Raw genomic sequence first — 22,530 nt, 5'->3', positions numbered from 1 at the left:
TCATTTTTGGCCATGCCTGCAGCATACAAAAGTTCCTGGGCCAGGGATTGCACCTCTGTCACATCAGTGACCTGAGCTGCTGCAGTGACAACACTGAATTCTTAACCACTGTGCTACAAAGGAATTCCCAATACTATCATTTTAATTCCATATGTAATTTAAAGTTTTCTAATAGCCACAGTGAAAAAAGGAGAAACAGGAGCAGTTAACCTTGACAATATATTTTAACTCCTGATCTCCAAAACATTATTTCAGCATATGCTCAGTATGGAAAACAGCAGTCAGACCTTTTATGTTCTTCTTTTCATACTCTCTCTTCCAAATCCAGTCCATATTTTACACTTAAAAATCATCTCAGTTCAGATGTGCCACGTTTCAAGCGCATGTCACCCAATCTGGAGAGCACAGCTCTAGACTTTTTAAAAACCAGCACAGGGCAGGGTGGTATCCTGGGGAGTGTGTATTTCATTTTTCAACCCCTGAGCTCGGAGATCTTTGTTCCCCGACAGCTAAAATACCTGGAAGTTTGTGTCACGGAAGAACCTTGGTATCACAGTCATGTTTTCTTTCTCCTCTTACTTCTGTTGTCATCATCATCATCATCACCATCATCATCGTTGCTGTTGTTGTTTTGGCCACACTTAACGCCATGCGGAAGTTCTGGGCCAGGGATGGAACCCCCACCACAGTAGTGACCCAAGCCACAGCAGTGACAACACCATATCCTCAACCCATCAGGGGATTCCCTTTCCTCTGATTTTTTTTTTTTTTTTGTCTTTTTTGTCTTTTTGTCTTTTTAGGGCCACACCCACGGCATACCGAGGTTCCCAGGCTAGGGGTCTAATTGGAGCTACAGCTGCTGGCCTACGCCAGAACCACAGCAATACTGGATCCGAGCCGCGTCTGTGACCTACACCACAGCTCACGGCAATGCCAGATCCTTAACCCACTAAGCGAGACCAGGGATTGAACCTGCAACCTCATGGTTATTAGTTGGGTTTGTCAACCGCTGAGGCACGATGGGGACTCCTCCTCTAATTTTTTAGTATTTCCACAAACCAGAAATTGTTGTCTATGATCATTTGGACTAGATCTGATCTTGGCAGTTCTCTTTTTTCTCAGAACAGGCTTGTCCAATGTATGACCCAAAATTCAGGAGCACTTTCTTAAATTCCTAGGCTTTGTTACAGGATCCTTTGGATTTTTGCTGACAGCAGAACAGTATTATTTTTTTTAATGGTGCCTGAGCATCGCTGTACCCCTGTCTCTCGGAGAGCTCTGACTTGCCATGTGTTTATTAATTCACTTGCTTTAGATAAAAGAAGTTACTGTCATTTCTTTTCCACAGATGGAAAAATTGAGTTTCAGGGACTGTCTGTAACCAGTTCTGTCACGAGGGAATCAGAGCGGAGTTGCACTAAGGCATGCATGTCTTATACCTGTAGAACTGTCTGTCTAATCACCCTTGGCTTCTGAGTCAAGCATAGTTTGTTACAAGGTGTGGGCTGCAAAATAAATACACAGTGTTTGTTTTTTGAGCCTTCGATTTCACATCGCCACTCTGAGTTTGGAACAATAACAGGATTGTAATTTGTTACAAATAAGAGAAAATAGAGTAATGCCTGCTTGAACCAAGAGGTTCCTTTTTACATAGGAAGAGTGGCCCCTCTCAGGGATTTCTCCCTACCTCCCCTGGGTCAGAACCAAGTCCCATGGTCATTCTACGCTGGAAGGCAATAAGTGAATCTAATACTGTTAGGCTGGCAAAACAGCTGCCCCATACAGATGATAAAGAAGAAACGGAGAATGGGTTTTGGACAAGCAGCTGGCATGGTCAGCTACAAGGACAAGTGCCCTTTTCATTAAGTAGCTAAGTGACCTTCCCTCTGAAACGTGGGCTTCCAAGGAACAATTTTCTTCCTGTGTCAACACACTAAGTTCCTGGTAGCTCTAAGCTAGATTTAAAAGCAGGCGAGTGTACCAGTGTTAATGTCTTCATTTTGACCAGTGTACCATGCTTATGGTAACGTCAAGGGGTGCTGGGGGAAGGGCATATGGGAACTGTCTGTATTATCTTTGCAGCTTTTTTTTTTTTAAATAAATCCAAAATTATTCCACATTAGAAATCTAGTTTGTTGGGGGAAAAAACTGGTGAGGTTTTTCCTATATTTTCTATCTTCCTTTTTTGTTAAGAAAAGGTGAGTACAAATATAAATAATAGAGAAAGTATATGAAAACATTAAAAAAAAACTACTAAATCTCACCACCAATATCTTCCTTTTTCTGACTGTCTACTTCTTCCTCCTTCAAGGATCCTAGTCTGTCCAGTCTCAAAAGGAACACCTGATAAATGACAGTATAATGAAGCACCCACGGGTTATATGCACCTTTCTGGGAATGGTTAGAAAATGCTTTCCAGGAGTAAGGCTTTGGTGGGCTTTCATACACAGTGGTTCCTGGGTAGGATTATTCTGATCCCTCTAGCATCATGTTGGATATCCTTCTCGGTGTTGGTTGGCCCTGCTGAATTAATCTGGATGTCTCCTTTCCCCCCAGACCACCTAGAATAGCTTCCAGACACTTCCCCTACCTAAGTGAAGTCTGAAAATTATTATACCTGGAAAAGATGTCCTTTGAGCACTGACACATGAGTGGGCCTGAAATTGGAAGCCACAGATGGGCAACATTAATTGAATGCCTCTATGGACCAGAAACTCTAATTAGCCTTTTACTTCCCTTGTTTCATTACTGCTTCAACTCATTGCACAGATGAACAATACTGAAGTTCAGGGAAGCTAAGTTACTGAGTCAAGAGTGAAGCTGATATTCAACCCAGGGCTACCTGAAGGCAGGGGGTGTTTATCATGCTGTCACTCTTGTCCTTTTAATAAGCATTTCTAGGGTAATCAACATTTTGTCCTGGTGAAGAATGTTGTCAAAAACATGCCCAGCCAAATCGTCTTCTGTAACCTGACGACAGAAGTGAGTAAGAGAAAAGCAGACTTTTTTCTTGTGTTTGTTAGCTCATCTGCCTCCTCGTTTGGCAATATTATGATATGGGGGGCAGTCTAGTGAGGAGATTAAAGGGTGGGGTTCCAGAGTTAATCTGTCTGTGCTTCTGTCTTGGATCTTCCAGTTCACAACTGTGGGACCCTGGGCAAATTGACCTTGTATAATCTCATCTGCCAAATAATTATAATAGCTCTCTCAGAGTGCTGCTTTGAGAACTGAATGATATAATTATGCCATGTGCTTATGAAATAAGCACAGTGCCTAGCACAGTGTATCAATCAATAAGTGTTATCATTATTATTATCATCAGTATATCCATATCATCAGATGCCTTGGTAGGTAGAGATTGTTATAAGTTTAACGGCTTCTACTGCAGATCTTAAACAATATCTTTTTAAAATTTTTAAATGATTTTTATTTTTTCCATTATATTGGTTTCCAATGTTGTGTCAATTTCTGCTATACTGGAGTTCCCGTCGTGGCGCAGTGGTTAATGAATCCGACTAGGAACCATGAGGTTGCGGGTTCGGTCCCTGCCCTTGCTCAGTGGGTTAGGGATCTGACGTTGCCATGAGCTGTGGTATAGGTCGCAGACGCGGCTCGGATCCCACGTTGCTGTGGCCCTGGCGTAGGCTGGTGGCTATGGCTCCAAATAGACCCCTAGCCTGGGAAACTCCGTATGCTACAGGAGCGGCCCAAGAAATGGCAAAAAGACAAAAAAAAGAAAAAAAAAAATTCTGTTATACAGCATAGTGACCCAGTCACACATATAACACATTCTTTTTCTCACATTATCCTCCATCATGTTCCTTCATAAATGACTAGATACAGTTCCCATCCTATATAGCAGGATCTCATTAACAAAATCTCATATATACTCTATACTGAACATATATTTCTTTTTTTTTTCCTGGCTGCACTAGCAGCATATGGAGGTTCCCAGGCTAAGGGTCGAATCAGAGCTATAGCCACTGGCCTACACCACAGCAACTGCAACACAGGATCCCAGGATCTGAGCCTTGTCTGTGACTTATACCACAGCTCACAGCAACGCCAGATCCTTAACCCACTGAGTGGGGCCAGGGATTGAACCTGCCCCGTTCCTCATGAATGCTAGTCAGATTTGGTAACCCCTGAGCCACGACAGGACCTCATGAACATATACTTTTTAAAATAAATCAGCACTAAAATCCCTTGGATTTATGCCAACAATTCCAAAAGATCTAGAATAGAGGTACAGATTTCTTTCATTGAATTATGTACGGGAAGGATTCCATTTGCCAGATAAAATAAATTTGTTTTCAGACCTCTCCACTCTTGAATTAGTGCACTATGAATTAGTCCCTGAAAAACATTCTCATCTTTGAGAAACGTACACTTTGTTCTGAATTTTATCGCTAACAATACAAGGTTCTAGTCTTTGGAAGGCACCCAGCCATTATTTAAAGATATAGAGAAAAAAATAAAATATAATTTGACCTTCCATCTGTTTACTACCTTTACTTTTCTGGCAGTAAGACACACAAGCAGCAGAAACGTGTATAATCACAATGTCATGTTTTGATTTGCTTCTTTTCTGCTACCTTTACGGAAGTTACTTGGATCCTTTTTTCTCTTCTCTTTTCCATCCCCTGTCCTCCCTTAAATCAATTAAATAAGTGTCGTTGTGTCCTAGCTTTGTGTATGGTGAAATGTTTTGTTTTAGTAATGTCAGTTAATAGGACTTTATGCCCTAAAATCAATTTCCTGCTTTCATATCCTCTTCTTAATGTTGTCAGTGCTCAGGAAGTAATTATTTTAGTTCTCTGACTCACTGTTGTTACTGCCTTTTGAAGAGTTTTGTATCCCAGGCACTTAACTGTCCTTGTGTGGCATAGACACTTCAACACAGTTGCTTAACCTTCTCGAATCAAGGACCTGTGCTGCTTTGGAAAACAGCTCTCTCAACTCCTGCCTCCCTTTAGGGTGGTTTGAAATGGTAGTGATGGCGTTAAGGAAAGCTTAGACTTTCTTTGAAGAATAATTTTCATCTTCTGTTGTAATTAACGCTCAATTCATGTTTTCCAACAAATACGTGATTTAAAAAATAAAATGTTAATATTTTTAGTCTCGACAATTTTTCTTTTTTTTCTTTTTTTTTTTTTTTTTTTGTCTTTTTGCTATTTCTTGGGCCGCTCTTGTGGCATATGGAGGTTCCCAGGCTAGGAGTCGAACCAGAGCCATAGCCACCGGCCTACACCAGAGCCACCGCAACACAGGATCCGAGCCACGTCTGCAACCTACACCACAGTTTACGCCAACGCCAGATCCTTAACCCACTGAGCAAGGCCAGAGATCGAACCTGCAATCTCATGCTTCCTAGTCAGATTCGCTAACCACTGAGCCACGACGGGAACTCCCTAGTTGTGACAATTTTTCAAATAGGCAGCATATCAGGTTACATGAAATGCTTGGTCTCTGCAGGACTGGGATCTAGCAGGAGCAGGGATACAAGAGTGCAAATCCATCGCCGGACATGTGAAACAGCAGAAAGCTTTTGTTGGCAGGGAAGTTGCAGCATTTTCACAGGCAGAATTTATTTGCCTTTTAGAAACACTAAATCTGAGGACTACGTCTGCCACCTTGTAATCCTTCAAGTTTGCCTCTTTTTTTTTTTTTTTTTTTTTTTTTAACAGCTGCACCTGTGGCATATGGAAGTTCCCAGGCTAGGGGTTGAATCGGAGCTGCAGCTGCTAGCTTACCCACAGCCTCAGCAATGCAGGATCTGGGCTGCATCTGTAATCTACAAGGAGGCTTGGGGGCAGCGCCGGTTCCTTAATCCACTGAGTGAAGCCAGGGATCAAATCCACATCCTCACAGGTAGTAGGTCAGATTCTTAACCTGCTGAGCCATAACGGGAACCTCTGGTCTGTAGTCTTAAGCATTCTCTGTAGAAGCTAAATGGGAGTTCCTGTCGTGGCTCAGCAGAAACGAATCCGACTAGGAACCATGAGTTTGCAGGTTTGATCCCTAGCCTCGCTCAGTGGGTTAAGGATCCAGTGTTGTGTGAGCTGTGGTATAGGTCGCAGATGTGGCTGGGATCTGGCATTGCTGTAGCTCTGGCATAGGCTGGCAGCAACAGCTTAGCAACAGCTGCGATTAGACCCCTAGCCTGGGAACCTCCATGTGCCATGGGGGCAGCCCTAAAAAGACAAAAACAAAAAAACAAACAAAAAAAAAAGAGCTACATGGTCCTCTTAGAAGGAGATAAAGGTACCAGTAGCATAAAAAAGAAAGCAGGGAGAAATGGAACCGGTGGTAGGATAGAGTGACATCCTTAATGGCCCAGAATGATCCTCCACCTGCCACTGTACACTGGCTGAAGTGGTGAGCTTCACCCACCTGTGCCTCTGGGCAATGTCCTGATGAGAAGGGTGTTAACCATGGCAGCTGGTGAGGGTCTTCTCTCTGCAAGGTGACCTCAAAGACGTTTTAGCTTTGACATGACTTTGCAGTTGTAGTCATGGCCCCCTCGGCCTCATCCTTTGCTGGTCTTTCTTCTTCCTCGTAATAGTCATTATCCTTACTCCCATCGAAGGCCCCTGTTTATTCTTCTAAATTCTAAAACCTTAAAAAAAGTCTGATGAATTGTCATCCAGGCCACAGTTGATGTCCTCACATGCTTTCCACTCCCTCCTCTCCCGGAGCCCCCACTTTCTTGCCCTTTTATCACCCTGCTGGATTCAGTTACTTAGTTCATGACGCCTGTTGTCTGTTGTGTTATGTCGTTTGCCAGCCAGTATTTCAAGGATGGATGAAAGTATGTGATCCTCCTCCCTCCAACTAGATAAGCAGCCTGGAATGTCTTTTATATTCAGCTGATCTTAAAGGGCTTAAGGTGATAAGTTTTTATATTCATCCTTAGAATATATTTGCGAATGGAATAGAACCCAAGTTTCCTTCTTTCAGATAATCAGCTTTTAAAGATTCCTTTGTTGGCTAAAATCAACCTAATCATTTATAAGGGGAAAAATGCAGCCACATTACCCACCAAAGGAACATATCTGATCTATGTCAATCTATTCTTTTGATGGACTCCGTGACAGTTACCTCATACTTTCTGAAAATGAAGAGGGATCTGTTTCCTTTTACCAAATATCAACATTGGGAGTTTAGTGCTTCTAGAGCTCCTGCTTTCCTAAGCAGTAAGATCGTCCTGTATTTACATTGCTTCAGCTTTCTGGCTATGCCTGCTTTTCCTCCTGTTTTATGTCTCATTTAATACTAAGCCAAACCAAGCCTAGAGAATTCCACCAATGCAAAAAGGAATGCTTGGCAAGTCCCAGAGACTATAAATTAGATGAGTAGAAATTGTCAGTTTTCAATTGCAGTTGTGATAAAAGCAACTAGAATATTGGATACTGAGTGTAGGCTTTGAGCATTGTCTCTTTTTACTTCCTCTTGTCCAGAGATGATTATTCTCAAGGAGTAATTCAGTCAACTGTTCCTCTATTGCTAGACATTAATATTGCTTCCAAATTTGTGTAGTTGCAAACAATGCTGCTGTGCATGTAAAATACACACACACACTCAAGGAACAAAGAAAGAAATTTGTTAAATAATATACGTGGAGTTCCCGTCATGTCACAGCAGAAACAAATCCGACTAGGAACCATGAGGTTGTGGGTTCGATCCCTGGCCTCTCTCAGTGGGTTAAGTATCCCGTGTTGCTGTGAGCTGCAGTGGAGGTCGCAGACACGGCTTGGATCCCATGTTGCCGTGGCTCTGGCGTAGGCCGGCAGCAACAGCTCCGATTAGACCCCAAGCCTTGAAACCCGCATATGCCGCAAGTGTGGCCCTCAAAAGGACAAAAGATAAATAAATAAATAAATAAATAAATAGTATATGTTACAACACTGACTATAATATAAAGGTCCTGAGGAGTTCCTTTTGTGGCGTAGTGATTAACGAACCCTACTAGGAACCATGAGGTTGCGGGTTCGATCCCTGGCCTTGCTTAGTGGGTTACCAATCCTGTGTTGCCGTGAGCTGTAGTGTAGGTTACATACACACAGCTCGGATCCGTCATTGCTGTGGCTCTGGTGTAGGCTGGCGGCTACAGATCCGATTAGACCCCTAGCCTGGGAACCTCCATGTGCTGTGGTGCAGCCCTAGAAAAAGACAAAAAGACCAAAAAAAAAAAAAAGATATAGATATAAATATAGATATAAAGGTCCTGAATAGCATTGGGATCTAAGAAATGAAGAATTGGAGTAACCTCAACATTTAGAGGTACCAATCACTGTTTTTCCTCCTTGATTTTTCTTTCCTACTCTTCAATCCCCCCCCCCCCAGATCTTAGGTTATTTTTTCTATGTTTAAGAAAAAGAAACTTGTTTACATAGTAAATGATATTTGTATTTAATATGGAGAATGTCCTGTAAAAGTACAGAAGGAACCAATGCATTTCTCTCTGGAATATAAACTGGATGTCATTAGCCATTTTTCTTTCTTGAGACTCTACATAATGTAATTTATTGGTATAAAAAAAGAAATCTTTAGCTTTCTTAATCTCATTACTTTTTACAACTTCCTATCTCCAAACTCACTCCTTTATTTATTGCTTTTCTTTGCTTTCTGAGGTTTAAACATCTTCCAGCGGAAACTTGGCAAACTTGAACTGGATATCTGGTTAAGATTTCATATTTTTCACAAGTGGAAGGTGACAGAACTGCTCGTAGGAGCTGAGCAAACTGTTCTTTAAAAGAAGGGTGTGGGAGTTCCCTTTGTAGCTCAGCGGTTAACAAATCCAACTAGGATCCATGGGGATTCGGGTTTGATTCCTGACCTCACTCAGTGGGTTAAGGATCAGGTGTTGCCATGAGCTGTGGTGTAGGTCGCAGACATGGCTCAGATCTCACGTTGCTATGGCTTATGGTATAGGTCAGCAGCTGTAGCTCCAACTCGACCCCTAGTCTATGAACTTCCACATGCCACAGGTGTGGCCCTAAAAAGCAAAAAAAAAAAAAAAAGGGGGGGGCAGAAAAGACAGAAGAAATGGGTTCTGTGCAAGAACTTAAGTGACCAAAGGCTGATGTCGGTATTTAAGGGTCTCAGAAGAACTCTTACAACGCTATGTCAGATACCATGTCAAATCTCTTATTAGTTGTCCTATTTTTCTTCACAGCAAAATGATGCAAAACATTTGAGGCTTAAATTTAGTAATTTGCCCAAATCACTCAGCTCATAAAGGTGGCAGAACTGGCAGCAAAACTGAGGTCGGCTGATTCTAGAAACTTATCTTTTCTTTCCTTTTTTTTTTTTCTTCTTCTTCTTCTTTTTAGGTCTGTACCCATGGCATATGGAAGTTCCCAGGCAGGGGTCAAATCAGAGCTGTAGCTGCCAGCCTCCACCACAGCTACAGCTACAGCAACACGGGGTCCAAACTGCATCTGTGATTTATACCACAGCTCATGGCAACACCAGATCCTTAACCCACTAATTGAGGCCAGGGGTCAAACCTGTGTGTGTCCTCATGGATACTAGTCAGATTCATTTCCCCTGAGCCACGATGGGAACTCCTAAAACCTTAGCTTTTCATTGCATGCCAGTATTTTCAAATCTTAATCAACATTAGGAGCGTTTTCACTCAAGTCCCAACTGTTTTTTTCTTGTATGAAACAATGTCTCTTTTAGAAGTCTTTGATATAGGAGTTCCCATTGTGGCTCTGTGGGTTAAGAACCCAACATAGTGCCCATGAAGCTTTGGCTTCAATCCCTAGCCTCACTCAGTGGGTTAAGTATCTGGCATTGCCGCAGGTTGCAGCATAGGTCACAGATGCAGCTGGGATATGGCATTGCTGTGGCTGTGGCATAGGCTGGCAGCAGCAGCTCTGACCTCTAGCCTGGGAACTTCCCTATGCGGGTGGGGCCACAAAAAGGAAAAAAAAAAAGACTGATACAGATGAGCTTGAAAGAAGGAGGATGTGTCATATTCCAGTCAGTGTTCTAAGATAGGTACCTGGGATGGTGTGTGGCACAGGTGCTCGGTTGAATAAATGAATGATGTTACATGTGATTGATGGATGCTCTAACACGGCTGTCTCGCTGCACTCTTCCCTTTTGGTAATATAATTATCTATGCTACACCTACGGCTGCACTCACAAAGCAAATGTGTGAAACTCAGTGTTTGTATTGTTAAATTTTTAATGGGGGGAAGGAGATGAACACTTTGAAAAGCCAAATAATTCATTGATAGCAGTGCAAGTGACATATGCAAATGTCGCTTTCCTGTTCTGAGAGAAGAATTTGACTCCATCTGTGCCAGCCACACAGCTGGAAGATGAATACATGAGACCTTTATTTCAGAATACGTGTGGCTGCTCCTGAGGCATGAAAACCCTAAGTCCTTGAAAATTGAAATAGGGCATTCAATGTAGTGTTTCTTTCTTTTTTTTTTTTTTGTCTTTTTTTTATCATTTTGGAACTCCCAAAAAAATTTTTTGAAGAACTTTTATCTATTATGGATTTGTTTAGATTCAGAATGCTTTTCTGGATTTATTTGTACCAATTTTTTTTTAATAATTCACTGTACAAAGACAAAACAGTAGGTGTTAACAAGTATATAAACAGTGCTATGTATTTTTACTTTATAACTTAAGATACTGCTGCCCAAGTCTACTTGAGGATTTAAAAAATCGTAATAAACTCAGAAAAGCTTAACTTAGCTATAAAATTGTATTATGGTATTATTGAATATCATGACGTAGTAAATTTGTGTAAAAATGTGACTAACTGCAAAAGAGCCACTATTTGTAGATAGCATATGAAAGTGTAAGGCTTATTTTTTGGTCCAGGAGGCATTTAGCATTTAAAAATGATGGAAGATAATATGAGAAAAAGAATGTATATGTATGTATAACTGGGTGGCTATGCTATACAGCAGAAATTGACACAACACTGTAAATTAATTATACTCTAATAAAAATAAAAAATTTTTAAATGTATTATTTACCACGAACACATAGAACTGTCATTAAATTGAATGTGTTTGTCCTTGTGGCCAACGTCATTCATTTAGCTGAAGTGAATAGTTTATCACCGTTTAAAGACTGTGAAACACCCATGTGAATCATTAGGTTAGATGTTGGCAGCATGTACTCTCTTAATAGGGACCCACCTTTCTGAGACTCTGATGTTCATCTCCTTAGAAGAATTATTCATTAGCAAATGTGAATGATAAATACAGTTGCAACCCTAGATTGGGTTTGCTGGCATTGACCTAGAAGAGATTTGATGCTGTTTATGAAATACCCAAGGAGGTCGATGAACCAGTGAACATTATTGATAAAAGGGTTAGTATGATTCTTAATATGTGGTGGTTTATAGAATTTTGAATTTCACAGTCAAAAAAAAAAATTTCCTGCATTTCCTGTTGTGGCTCAGCGGTAATGAACCGTACTAGTATCTATGAGGATGCAGGTTCAATCTCTGGCCCTGCTCAGTGGGTTAAGGATCTGGTGTTGCCATGAGCTGTGTTGTAGGTCTCAGACGGGGCTCGGATCCCATTACTGTGGCTATGGCCTAGGCCAGCAGCTACAGCTCTGATTCAACCCCTAGCCTGGGAACTTCCATATACCGCATGTGCGGCCCTAAAAAGACACACACACACAATTCCCAAAATGAATACTTAAAAAAAAAAAAAAAACCCAACTTCTATTTTTACCAGCCTTTCATAAAACATTGGGCAAGAAAAGTACCTGGCATTGCATCAGTGTCACTCAATAAATGTTAGTTGAATAAATGGATGGATGGATGAATGAACAACAAAAAAGATATAATGATATAATTTCAGAATAAAGGAAAGCCTTTAAATGGAGTAGAGTTAGTTTCAGGAAAAACTAAATGCATCGTCCTTGATGTTTCAATTTCCCCATGGCGCAGCACACTCTTCATGACACACTATGAGCTCACAGATTGATGCAGCGGGAGCTGCTGCATAACTAACTGCTAAGTAGTTAAAAGTTAGCTGTCTTGTGAGCTGTGCTTTGACTACCTACCACAGATGATTCACTTCCATCCATTTACCGAAGACCTGCCCTGAGCCAAATTCTAGTAGCCTGAGATTTGAGGATGCTAGAATGATTAAGATACAGCCTGACAAAGTAAGTAAAGAAAGGTAAAATGAACTCTGTGATGAACTTGGGAGTGAGTGTTGGATAAGATGACATTTTTCTGTAACTTTAGAGTCTCTTCCAACCTCTTGTGGCCTATATTATTTTTCTTTTATTTCTTTTTATTCTTTTTTTTTTTTTTTCGTTTTGGCTGCCAAAGGTATATGGAGTTCCCAGGCCAGAGATCAGATCTGAGTTGCAGTTGCAACCTGCGCTGCAGCAGCAACAATGCCAGATCCTTAACCTACTGTGCCGGGCCAGGAATTGAACCTGTGTCCCAGCACTCCAGAGATGCCACTGATCCCATTGTGCCATAGAAGGAACCCCTGGCCTATATTTCTGAGTAAACTTGTCTCTTTGGAATCAGAAGCCACGGGTGTGCAGCCTTGGGCAAGTTACTGAAGTAACTTAGGTCTCAATTCTTGCCCTGTAAAATGAAGATAATGGCACTGTCTACCTTGCAGAGCGAATGTGAAGATGATGATATATACTCAGTGTAAGGTTAGCACCGTGGCGTAGAGTGAGCTGTTAGTATAATTATGACCAGCTTCTGCAGAGTGGGCTAGAGATGGTAGTTGTTGGACATTCAGGTGTTTATGAAACCCTGGTGGGCTGAGATGATGGCCCACTCACCACAGAAGTCAAGATCAAACTCAGCATTTGACCACCTTGTCATAGGGTAATGGAAGGATTGTTGGACTTGGTGTCAGAGAGTGGGTGCCCCTCATAGTGCCCCTGCCACGAAGCAACTGAACATATTTATTGACTTTTCTTCAAGTGAAAGTGAAAGAAAAAAAAAAAAGAGAGAGAGAGAGGAGGCTGAGATATCCTTTGTTGTTGCATTATATTGAACATATATATTCTTTTTTTTTTTTTTTTGCTTTTTAGGGCTGCACCTGCAATTCATGGAATGGGAGTTCCCAGGCTAGGGGGTCCAATCAGAACTGCAGCTGCCGACCTGCACCACAGCCACAGCAATGCCAGATCCAAGCTACATCTGCGACCTACACCACAGCTCATGGCAACACCAGATCCTTAACTCACTGAGCAAGGCCTGGGATAAATCTGCAACCTCGTGGATACTAGTTGGGTTCGTAACCCACTGAGCCACAATGGGAACTCCAGTGTTGAACATACATGTTCTTTTTTTTTTTTTTTTTTTTGTCTTTTGTTGTTGTTGTTGTTGTTGCTGTTTCTTGGGCCGCTCCCGCGGCATATGGAGGTTCCCAGGCTAGGGGTCAAATCAGAGCTGTAGCCACCGGCCTACGCCAGAGCCACAGCAACGCGGGATCCGAGCCGCGTCTGCAATCTACACCACAGCTCACGGCAACGCCGGATCGTTAACCCACTAAGCAAGGGCAGGGACCGAACCCGCAACCTCATGGCTCCTCGTCGGATTCGTTAACCACTGCGCCACGACGAGAACTCCGAACATACATGTTCTAAGTCTTTGGATTTGATTGTTGATTTGTTTTTTCCAAAATAAGCTTCCTTTATGTATATGTTTATTTTTCAACGGATGTCGATTTTTAGTGAATCCTGTTTTACCCACAGGCTGAAAATAATCTCTCCTCTAAATTTTCATAGCACTTTACATGTAATTTCTGTCTCGTACTGTAGTTACATGTGAGCATGTTTTATTGCCTTTGCTAGATGATAAGCTGACTAAGGGCGAGCATTTATCATATAAAATCTCTTTTTATTTCCAGTTCTTAAGCAGTGATGATTGGCCTCTAGGTATTCATAGTATAAATGAATAAGAATGAGAATGTATTTAAATACTGAATAAAAGGTGGAGAATATTATAAATTTGGTATTTGCCAGCCTTGTCTTTGCTCAACGTAGATAGATAATTCCATTTTTTAAGACATGAGAGCTTTATGTATTTTTCAGATTTTAAACACAAACGTGTAAAGCTTTCAATCAGAAATGTAAGGTATTTTACAAATTGGAACTAGATTTAAATTCTTCCATCATAATTTTCATCTCATCTTCTTCATTTCAGCTTCACATAAATAACATGGATAAGACATCGTGCAGGTACACATTCTGTCAATTCATACAGAGCCCACTATTCCTCATGTTTATGTGAGGTACTTTTTTTTTTTTTTTTTGTCTTTATGACTTTTCTAGGGCTGCTCCCACAGCATGTGGAGGTTCCCAAGCTAGGGGTCTAATTGGAGCTATAGCTGCCGGCCTACGCCAGAGCCACAGCAACGTGGGATCAGAGCTGCGTTTGCAACCTACACCACAGCTCACGGCAACGCCGGATCGTTAACCCACTGAGCAAGGCCAGGGATCGAACCCTCAACCTCATGGTTCCTAGTCAGATTCATTAACCACTGTGTCATGACAGGAACTCCTGTGAGGTGCTATTTTTAAAATTGTTACTTTAAATACCATATAAAATAGTTTCTTAGACATGACACCAAAAGTACAAGCAACAAAGTAAAAAATAAACTGAACATCATCAGAATTAAAAACTTTTGTGCTTTAGAGGATACAATTGAGAAAATGAAAAGACAACTTACAGAATGGGAGAAAATATTTGTGAATGATATGTCTGACAAAGGGCTTGTATCTGGAATATATAAAGAGCCATGGCAACCTAAATATAAAAACACAACCCACAAAGAAAATGGAGAGGCAATCCTCAGACTTTAAAATATTTGCAAAAGACATATCTGAAAAAGCACTGTTACCCCCAAATATACAAAGAGCTCTTAAAAACCAACAATAATAAAACAAACAACCTGGTTTTAAAAAATGAGCCAAGAACCTGAGCATACATCTTCTCATAGAAAATATACAGATGGCAAATAAGCATGAAAAGATGCTAAACAACCTCTGTCATTAGAGAATTGCAAACTGAAACAAGGATGAGATACCATTACTCACCTATTAAAATGGCCAAAATCCAAAACACTGACAGTACCAAATGCAGACAAAGTTGTGGAGCATCAGAGGTCTCATTCATGGCCTATGGGCATGGAAAATGATATAGTCACTTAGGAAATTATTTTAGCAGTTTCTTACAAAACTAAATAGACTCTCGTCATGTTATCTAGTAATCATGCTCCTTGGTATTTACCCAAAGGAGTTGAAAACTTACTTATGTCCATGCAAAAACCTGTGCAAGGATATTTATAGCAGTTTTATTCATGACTGCTGTAACTTAAAAGCAACTAATATGTCCTTCAATAGGTGAATGGATAAGCTGCAATACATCCAGACGATGAAATATTATTCAATCCTAAAAAGAACTATCAAGACGTGTAAAGACTTAGGGGAACCTTAAATGCATATCACTAAGTGAAAGAAGACAGTATTAAAAGGCTTTAACTATATGACATTCTGGAAAATATAAAACTATTAAATAGTAAAAAGATTAGTGATTGCCATGAGTTGGGGGAAAGAAAGGATGAGTGGGTAGGACACAGAGGATTTTTGAACGGCAAAAAGTCTGTGCTGTAAAGGTAGATATATCATTCTATATTTGACAAAATCCAATAGGATGCATAGTATCAAGGTGAACCCTAATGTAAATTATGGACTTTGGATAATTATGATGTGTCACTGTAGACTCATCAATGGTAACACCTGTGCCTTTCTCCATAATTGATAATAGGGAAAAGTTGTGTGTCAGGGGCAGAGTATATAAGAACTTTCTGTATTTTCTCATCAATTTTGCTGTGAACCTAAAATTGCTTTTTAAAAAGTCTCTTAAAAAAAAAGTCAAACCCAATTAAAAAAAATGGACAGAGGATCTGGATAGATATTTCACCAAAGAAGATATACACATATGCAATAAGCACATAAAAACATGCTCAACATCATTAGCCACCAGGGAAAGGCAAGTCAAAACCACAGTAAGATACTACTTGACACCCACATGGACAAGCGTAATAAGAAAAATAGAGAATAACAAATGTTGATCAGGATGTGGAGAAATTAGAACCTCGCACTCTGCTGGTGGGAGTGTAAAATGGAGCATCATCTATGGAGAAGAGCCTGGCACTTCCTAAAATCATCTAAAATAAGGGTTACTATATGATCCTGCCATTCCATTCCTAGTTATAAATATGAGAGACATGAAAACATATGTCCACACAAAACTTTGTCCATGAATGTTAATATTATTCATTATAACTAAGAAGGGAAAACAGCTCAAATGTCCATCAACTGATGCATGGATAGACAAAATCTATTATATCCATACAGTGGAATATCATTGGGCAATAAATAAGGAGTGAGTACTGATACACAATATTACATGGATGAACCTTGTAAACATTATGCCAAGTGAAAAAAAGCCATATCTTATGTGGATTATATCTTACATGATTCTTATTTTTTATAATGATTTTTATTTTTTCCATTATAGTTGGTTTACAGTGTTCTGTCAATGTCCAGCGTCTAATGTACAGCAAAGTGACCCAGTCACACATAGATACACATTCTTTTTCTCACATTATCCTCCATCATGTTCTGTCATAAGTGACTAGATATAGTTTCCCATGCTGTCCAGCAGGATCTCACTGCTTATCTAGTCCAAATGCAATAGTTTGCATCTGTTAACCCCAAGCTCCCAATCCATCCCACTCCGTCCCCCTCCCCCTTGGGAACCACAAGTCTGTTCTCCAAGTCCATGAGTTTCTTTTCTGCAGAAAGTTTCATTTGTGCTGTATATTAGATTAATGGAAAAAATAAAAATCATTATTAAAGAAGCTTTTTTGCTAACAAATAAATAAGTAGTATTATGTGGTATTTTTCTCTCTCTTTGTGACTTACTTCACTTAGTATGAGAGTCTCTAGTTCCATCTATGTTGCTGCAAATGGCATTATTTTGTTCTTTGTTATAGCTGAGTAGTATTCCATTGTGTATATATATATGTCTTCTTAATCCCATGACTCTTATATTTATATGAAATGCTTCACATAATCAAATCTGTAGATACAGAAAGTTGGTTAGTGCTTAGCTAAGATCAAGGGTTATGGGAAGATTGGAATGGTGGCTAAGGAGTGTTGGGTTTTTTGTGGGGTGGTGGAAGTGTTTTAAAATTGATTGTGGTGATGGGATGCACAACTCTGAATATATTCTTGACTAGAATATATATAGAACTGTGCACACTAAATAGGTGAATGCTGTTGTATGTGAGTTATATCTCAATAAAGCTGTTACAAAATGCATGTAGAATCTCTAAAATAAAACCACGTTTGGACCTGTCTTGCTGAAATCAAAAGCGGGAAAAAAAAAAAGTAAAAGAGAATAAAAGGAAAAAAGCCTTCAATTTTCTTCAGAGCTGCAGGAGTTCTGACTTCCTTTAATTTTCAAACAGTAGGAAAGAAATTTCTGTTGGAGCAGAGATAATAATCTAGTTGAAAAAGACCAGAGAGAAAAATTGGATTAAAATCCCACATTTCACAACTGGGATAAGTAGACTAGGACTACTCCTTTTTGAGACTGACCATATACCCAGTGGTTCATATCCATGTAACTATTTGGGCCTTAACATTATGCAGCATCTTACATTGGCAGTGTGCTACCCTGTTCTTTTCTACTAGGTTTACAGTGTTAAGATCCTGTTGTTCCTGGTCTTCCAGTCCATTTATAAGATTTGTTGTTGTTTTTGTTTGTTTCCTTTTTATTGATGGACATATACTTAACCTTCAGTGGACTATACAGATCTTAAATGTTTAGTTTGATGCATTTTGACCAAGTATATGTTCATCTAAAAGCAAGATCCGGAACATTTTCATCACCCCAGAACATTTCCCCCTACTCCTTTCCAGGCAACCCTCTCCCTTTCCCCTTTTTGATTTCTGTCATTATATGTGAATTTCGTCTATACTTGAACCTCGTGTAAAGGGAATCACTCAGTATGTTGTTACGTCTGGCTTTTCTCATTCAAAGTAATTCTTTGGGTATTAATCCCATGGTGTTTTATACGCCAGCAGCTCATTCCTTTTTATTGCTGAGCAGTGTTTTGTTGTTTGAATATAATACAGTTGATTTATCCATTCTCCTGTTGTTGGACATGTTCCCAGGTTTTAGCTATTATGAATAAGGCTGCAGTGAACATTTGGGGGGACATGGGTTTTCATTTGTGGTGGATGGATTCCTAAGACTTGTGGAGACATAGGGTAGATATGTATATAACTTTCTAAGATCTCTCAGACTCTTCTCCAACCTACTTTTACCATTTTATATTCTCAGAAGCAAAGTGAGAGTTCCAGTGGCTCCACATCCTCATCAGCATTTGATGGTGTCAGTCTTTTTTATTTTAGTGATTCTAGTGGGTGTGATATGACATCATTGTGATCTTTTTTTCCTTTTTAGGGCCACACCTGCAGCAGATGGAGGTTCCCAGGCTAGGGGTTGAATCAGAGCTACAGCTGCCAGCCTACACCACAACCACAGCAACTCCAGATTCAAGCCGCATCTGTTGCCTACACCACAGCTCACAGCAATGCCAGGTCCTTAACCCACTGAAGGAGGCCAGGGATCAAACCCGTGTCCTAATGGATGCGAGTCAGATTTGTTTCCACTGAACCACGACAGGAACTTCCATCATTGTGATTTTAATTTGCATTTTCATATTAACTAATAAGGTTAAGCTTTTCATGTGCTAATTGTATATGTGTGTGTGTATATATACATATGTGTGTGTGACGTCTCAATTGTTTGGAATTTTAGGGGGTTGAGACTTCAGGATGATGCTGGCCAGTTTGCAGAGTTCCTGGTTACTTCCCAGAGACCAAAATGACACAGGAATACGACTTTTGGAGCCTAGTGTCTTGTTCCACAGCTCCACAATTCATGAACTCAGAGTATAAAATTGAAGTTACAAATTGACTGTTTCTTGTTGCTGTTGATTTTTTTTCTGCAGCTTTACTGAGATATAGTTCACATACCATGCCATTCACTCATATTAATTGGTTTTTAGTGTATCCATGCCATTCACTCATATTAATTGGTTTTTAGTGTATCCACGGATATGTACAATCATCACCACAGTCAATTTCAGACTATTTTCATCACCTCCAAAAGGAATCCCACACTTTAGTTAATGCCCCCTACTCCTTAGACCCCCACCAGCCCCTGGAAACCACCAATATTCTCTGTCTCTATGGATTTCCTTGTTCTATATATTTCAGATGAATGGAATCACATACTGTGTGGTCTCTGCATTATTTTTGCAACTCTCTGTGAGACTATAATTATTACAAAATAAAAAGTTAAAAAATGTGGAGTTCCCTTCATGACATAGCAGAAACAAATCCAACTAGGAACCATGAGGTTGTGGATTCAATCCATGGCCTCGCTTAGTGGGTTAACAATTCGGCATTGCCATGAGCTTTGGTGTAGGTCACAGATGCGGCTCAGATCTGGCATTGCTGTGGCTCTGGTGTAGGTCTGCAGCAACACCTCTTATTATACCCCTAGCCTGGGAACCTCCATAAGCCGTGGATGCGGTCCTAAAAAAAGGACAAAAAGCAAAACAACAAAAAAAAGTTAAATGAATGGCCATGTTGCTATGCGACCAGCAAGGTGCTGGACATTGGGTACACATGACTGAACGAAGTCATGATCACTGGTTCAAGGAACCTAGACCTTGGTGGGAAAGGCAGAGAAGTGGAAGGACAATGAGAGTGTGTGTGATAAGTGCTCTGATGGAGGTGAAGTAGGAACCAGGACAATACCAGGATGGGTCTAACTTAGACTGGGGGTGAAGTCAGGCAGTTTCCCCGGAGGAACTGGTTAGAAAATGTTTAGGAGTTCCCCTGTGGTGCAGTGGGTTGAGGATCAGATATTGTCACTGCAGTGGCTTAGGTTCGATCCCTGGCCTTGGCACTTCCACATGCTGCACGCATGTCCAAAAAGGAAAAGGTTTATTTTATTTTTTTTTATTTTTTGTCTTTTTGCCTTTTCTAGGCCGCACCTGTGGCATATGGAGGTTCCCAGGCTAGGAGTCTGTTCGGAGCTGTAGCCGCCGTCCTACACCACCAGCCACAGCAACGTGGGATCAAGCCGCATCTGTGAGCTACACCACAGCTCACGGCAACACTGGTTCCTTAACCCACTGAGCAAGGCCAAGGATTGAACCTGCAATTTCATGATTCCTAGTTGGATTCATTAACCACTGCGCCACGACGGGAACTCCAGGAAAAGGTTTAAAGTGCATGACATGTGGAAAGATTTGGGACCATGTGTGCGCTGCAAGGTTCTATGATATCTGTAGAACTAAACTCTTTCTTAAGACTCTTGTCCCCGTTGGTTGGAGTCTTCTGGCTACCATCCTCAGTGGCCAGGATGCCAACCAGTCCTCATCTTTGTTTCTTCTCCCCAGTTTCCAACAAGCACCCATTTGTGGACAGCAATCTTCTCTACCAGTTCAGAATGAACTTCCGGCGGAGGCGAAGACTGATGGAGCTGCTCAATGAGAAATCCCCCGGCTCCCAGGAAACGCATGACAGCCCCTTCTGTCTGAGGAAGCAGAGCCACGACAATCGGAAATCTACCAGTTTTATGTCAGGTATGTCGGTTCCGTTGTTTGTTTGATCGTGTGAATCTGTCTTTTGAGATGTAGCATAGTAGTAACTTCACCTTGGTGAAATTCTGTTCTCCAGCAAATTTTTATTTACTTCTAACCACGAAGCATATCTCTCCTCCTGTCCCCCACCCAAAAAGAGAAAGCACGCAGACATACACACCTGCTTGTTCCTGGGCAATCAACTTAGATGCTACAGCGTCTGGTTTATAACATTGTGTATTTGCATTATAGAAGACCACTCAAGCTCTCACTCATACCTTATTTATTTTTCATTTAAAAACAATTCCTAGGTATTATTAAGTGTCCAGTTTTCTAAATCACAGTATTGCGAAGCTATATGGTTTAAGGTCGAATAAATCTTCTGAGGGCATATACAACTAAAAGGCAACTGATTATCAATTTATTACACTGAACAAATTAAAACTATGAAAAGCAGACACAGGAGCTCAGAAAGCACAGCAGCCTAGGACATTATGCATAAGGTCAGACAGTCCCATATTGACAAGGAACCCAGACAGAAATGATGACTGATATTCACAGAGATAACCCCCTTCATCTGGAAAAGGTTAACTTAATGGGTTATTCTGTGTAAAAGCGTGAGAGGCTTAACCGGTTATCTTCCACCCCTCTGAAAATGGCCTTGACTCAAGAAACTGACTGGCCTAATATGTGGAAGTTCTGGGCATAACCTGAAAATGAAAATGTGTGCCTTGGTTATGAATAGAAGGCGACAATGAGAACGCCTACAATAAGATGCACTAAGAATTTTCTGCACCCCTGACACAGAGCCAGGCTCAGTTGCCTGAATTTTCTTATTTATTTATTGATTGATTGTCTTTTTAGGGCCACACCCACAGCATATGGAGGTTCCCAGGCTAGGGGTCGAATCTGAGCTATAGCCACTGGCCTACACCATAGCAATGCAGTATCTGATCCGTGTCTGTGACCTACACCACAGCTCATGGCAACGCTGGATCTTTAACCCACTGAGCGAGGCCAGGAATCAAATCTGCCTCCTCATGGATACTAGTCCACTGAGCCACGACAGGAAGTGGCTCGTTTAATTCTCACTATTACTCTGAGGAAAGACTTTCCTAATCTCACTTTTTGGGTGAAGAAACTGAGACATGAAGCAATTGAGAGGCTTACCCCAGGTTACATAGCTAGAAAGTGATGGACAGAGCTGGGTCTTGCTCTCGTTGTGTCTCACTCCAGTGCTTATATTATACTGTCTCCTCCCCAACCTTCCTAGGTTCCTCAGATGCAGCTGGGATGGAGGAGAAAATGAACCAAGAGCTGCTCTGGGAAAGTAAACACCAGCCCAGAGTCAGGAGCCGAAGCTCATGCTTAGATGCACACAGCTGTGTGACCCTAAGGTTGTAGTCTCCTGCAGATGCAGAGGCAGCACCCACATCCTTGTTGGTACTCGGGTTTGCCTCTTCTTTAGTGGGGCTTATAGACCTGGTCCCCATAAAAGCCAGCATTGATTGCGTGCTTCCTGTGTGCCAGGCACTGAGTGGAATACTCTCCTTGGCTTCTTTCATTGGATCATACACCTTGCTGTCCTTCCCCAAAGAGAGCCAGCCAACTCCTTAGCAGAGAGAAAGAGATGAGGTCATTGAAGTCACTGCCCCCATGCACCTTCAAAGCCTGAACTTTTTGCTCTGTGTTTTAATTGCCTTCTTCTATGGCTCTGGGTGGTTAATAATTTAATATTCAATCAGGAGGCACTTATTATCACTGTTAATTCATTAAGTGTCTCACCTGTACTTAATTTAATCCTTCCAAGGATGCTTAGCATGGGCTCAGT

The 22,530-nt window shown here is 41.0% G+C and overlaps 1 protein-coding gene across 7 annotated transcripts in view; it reads left to right on the top strand.

Annotated features, from left to right (window-relative positions):
- DEPTOR (DEP domain containing MTOR interacting protein) overlaps positions 1-22,530 on the top strand; it is a 234,387-nt gene that overhangs the window by 131,332 nt on the left and 80,525 nt on the right. For all 7 annotated transcript variants that reach the window (XR_014842788.1, XR_014842789.1, XR_014842787.1 and 4 more), the window contains 1 exon segment: positions 20,517-20,702. Coding sequence is in view for 4 of the 7 variants with exons in the window: in XM_021090558.2 (XP_020946217.1) it covers positions 20,517-20,702 (186 nt within the window). In the remaining 3 variants the exon portion in view is untranslated.

Source organism: Sus scrofa, chromosome 4, assembly GCF_054392235.1.
Source record: "Sus scrofa isolate SSC_HxYL_T2T_F1_AM1 chromosome 4, Sscrofa_HxYL_maternal_Yorkshire_Landrace_v2.0, whole genome shotgun sequence".
Lineage (NCBI taxonomy): Eukaryota > Metazoa > Chordata > Mammalia > Artiodactyla > Suidae > Sus > Sus scrofa.
This window is presented reverse-complemented; position numbering and strand designations above follow the sequence as displayed.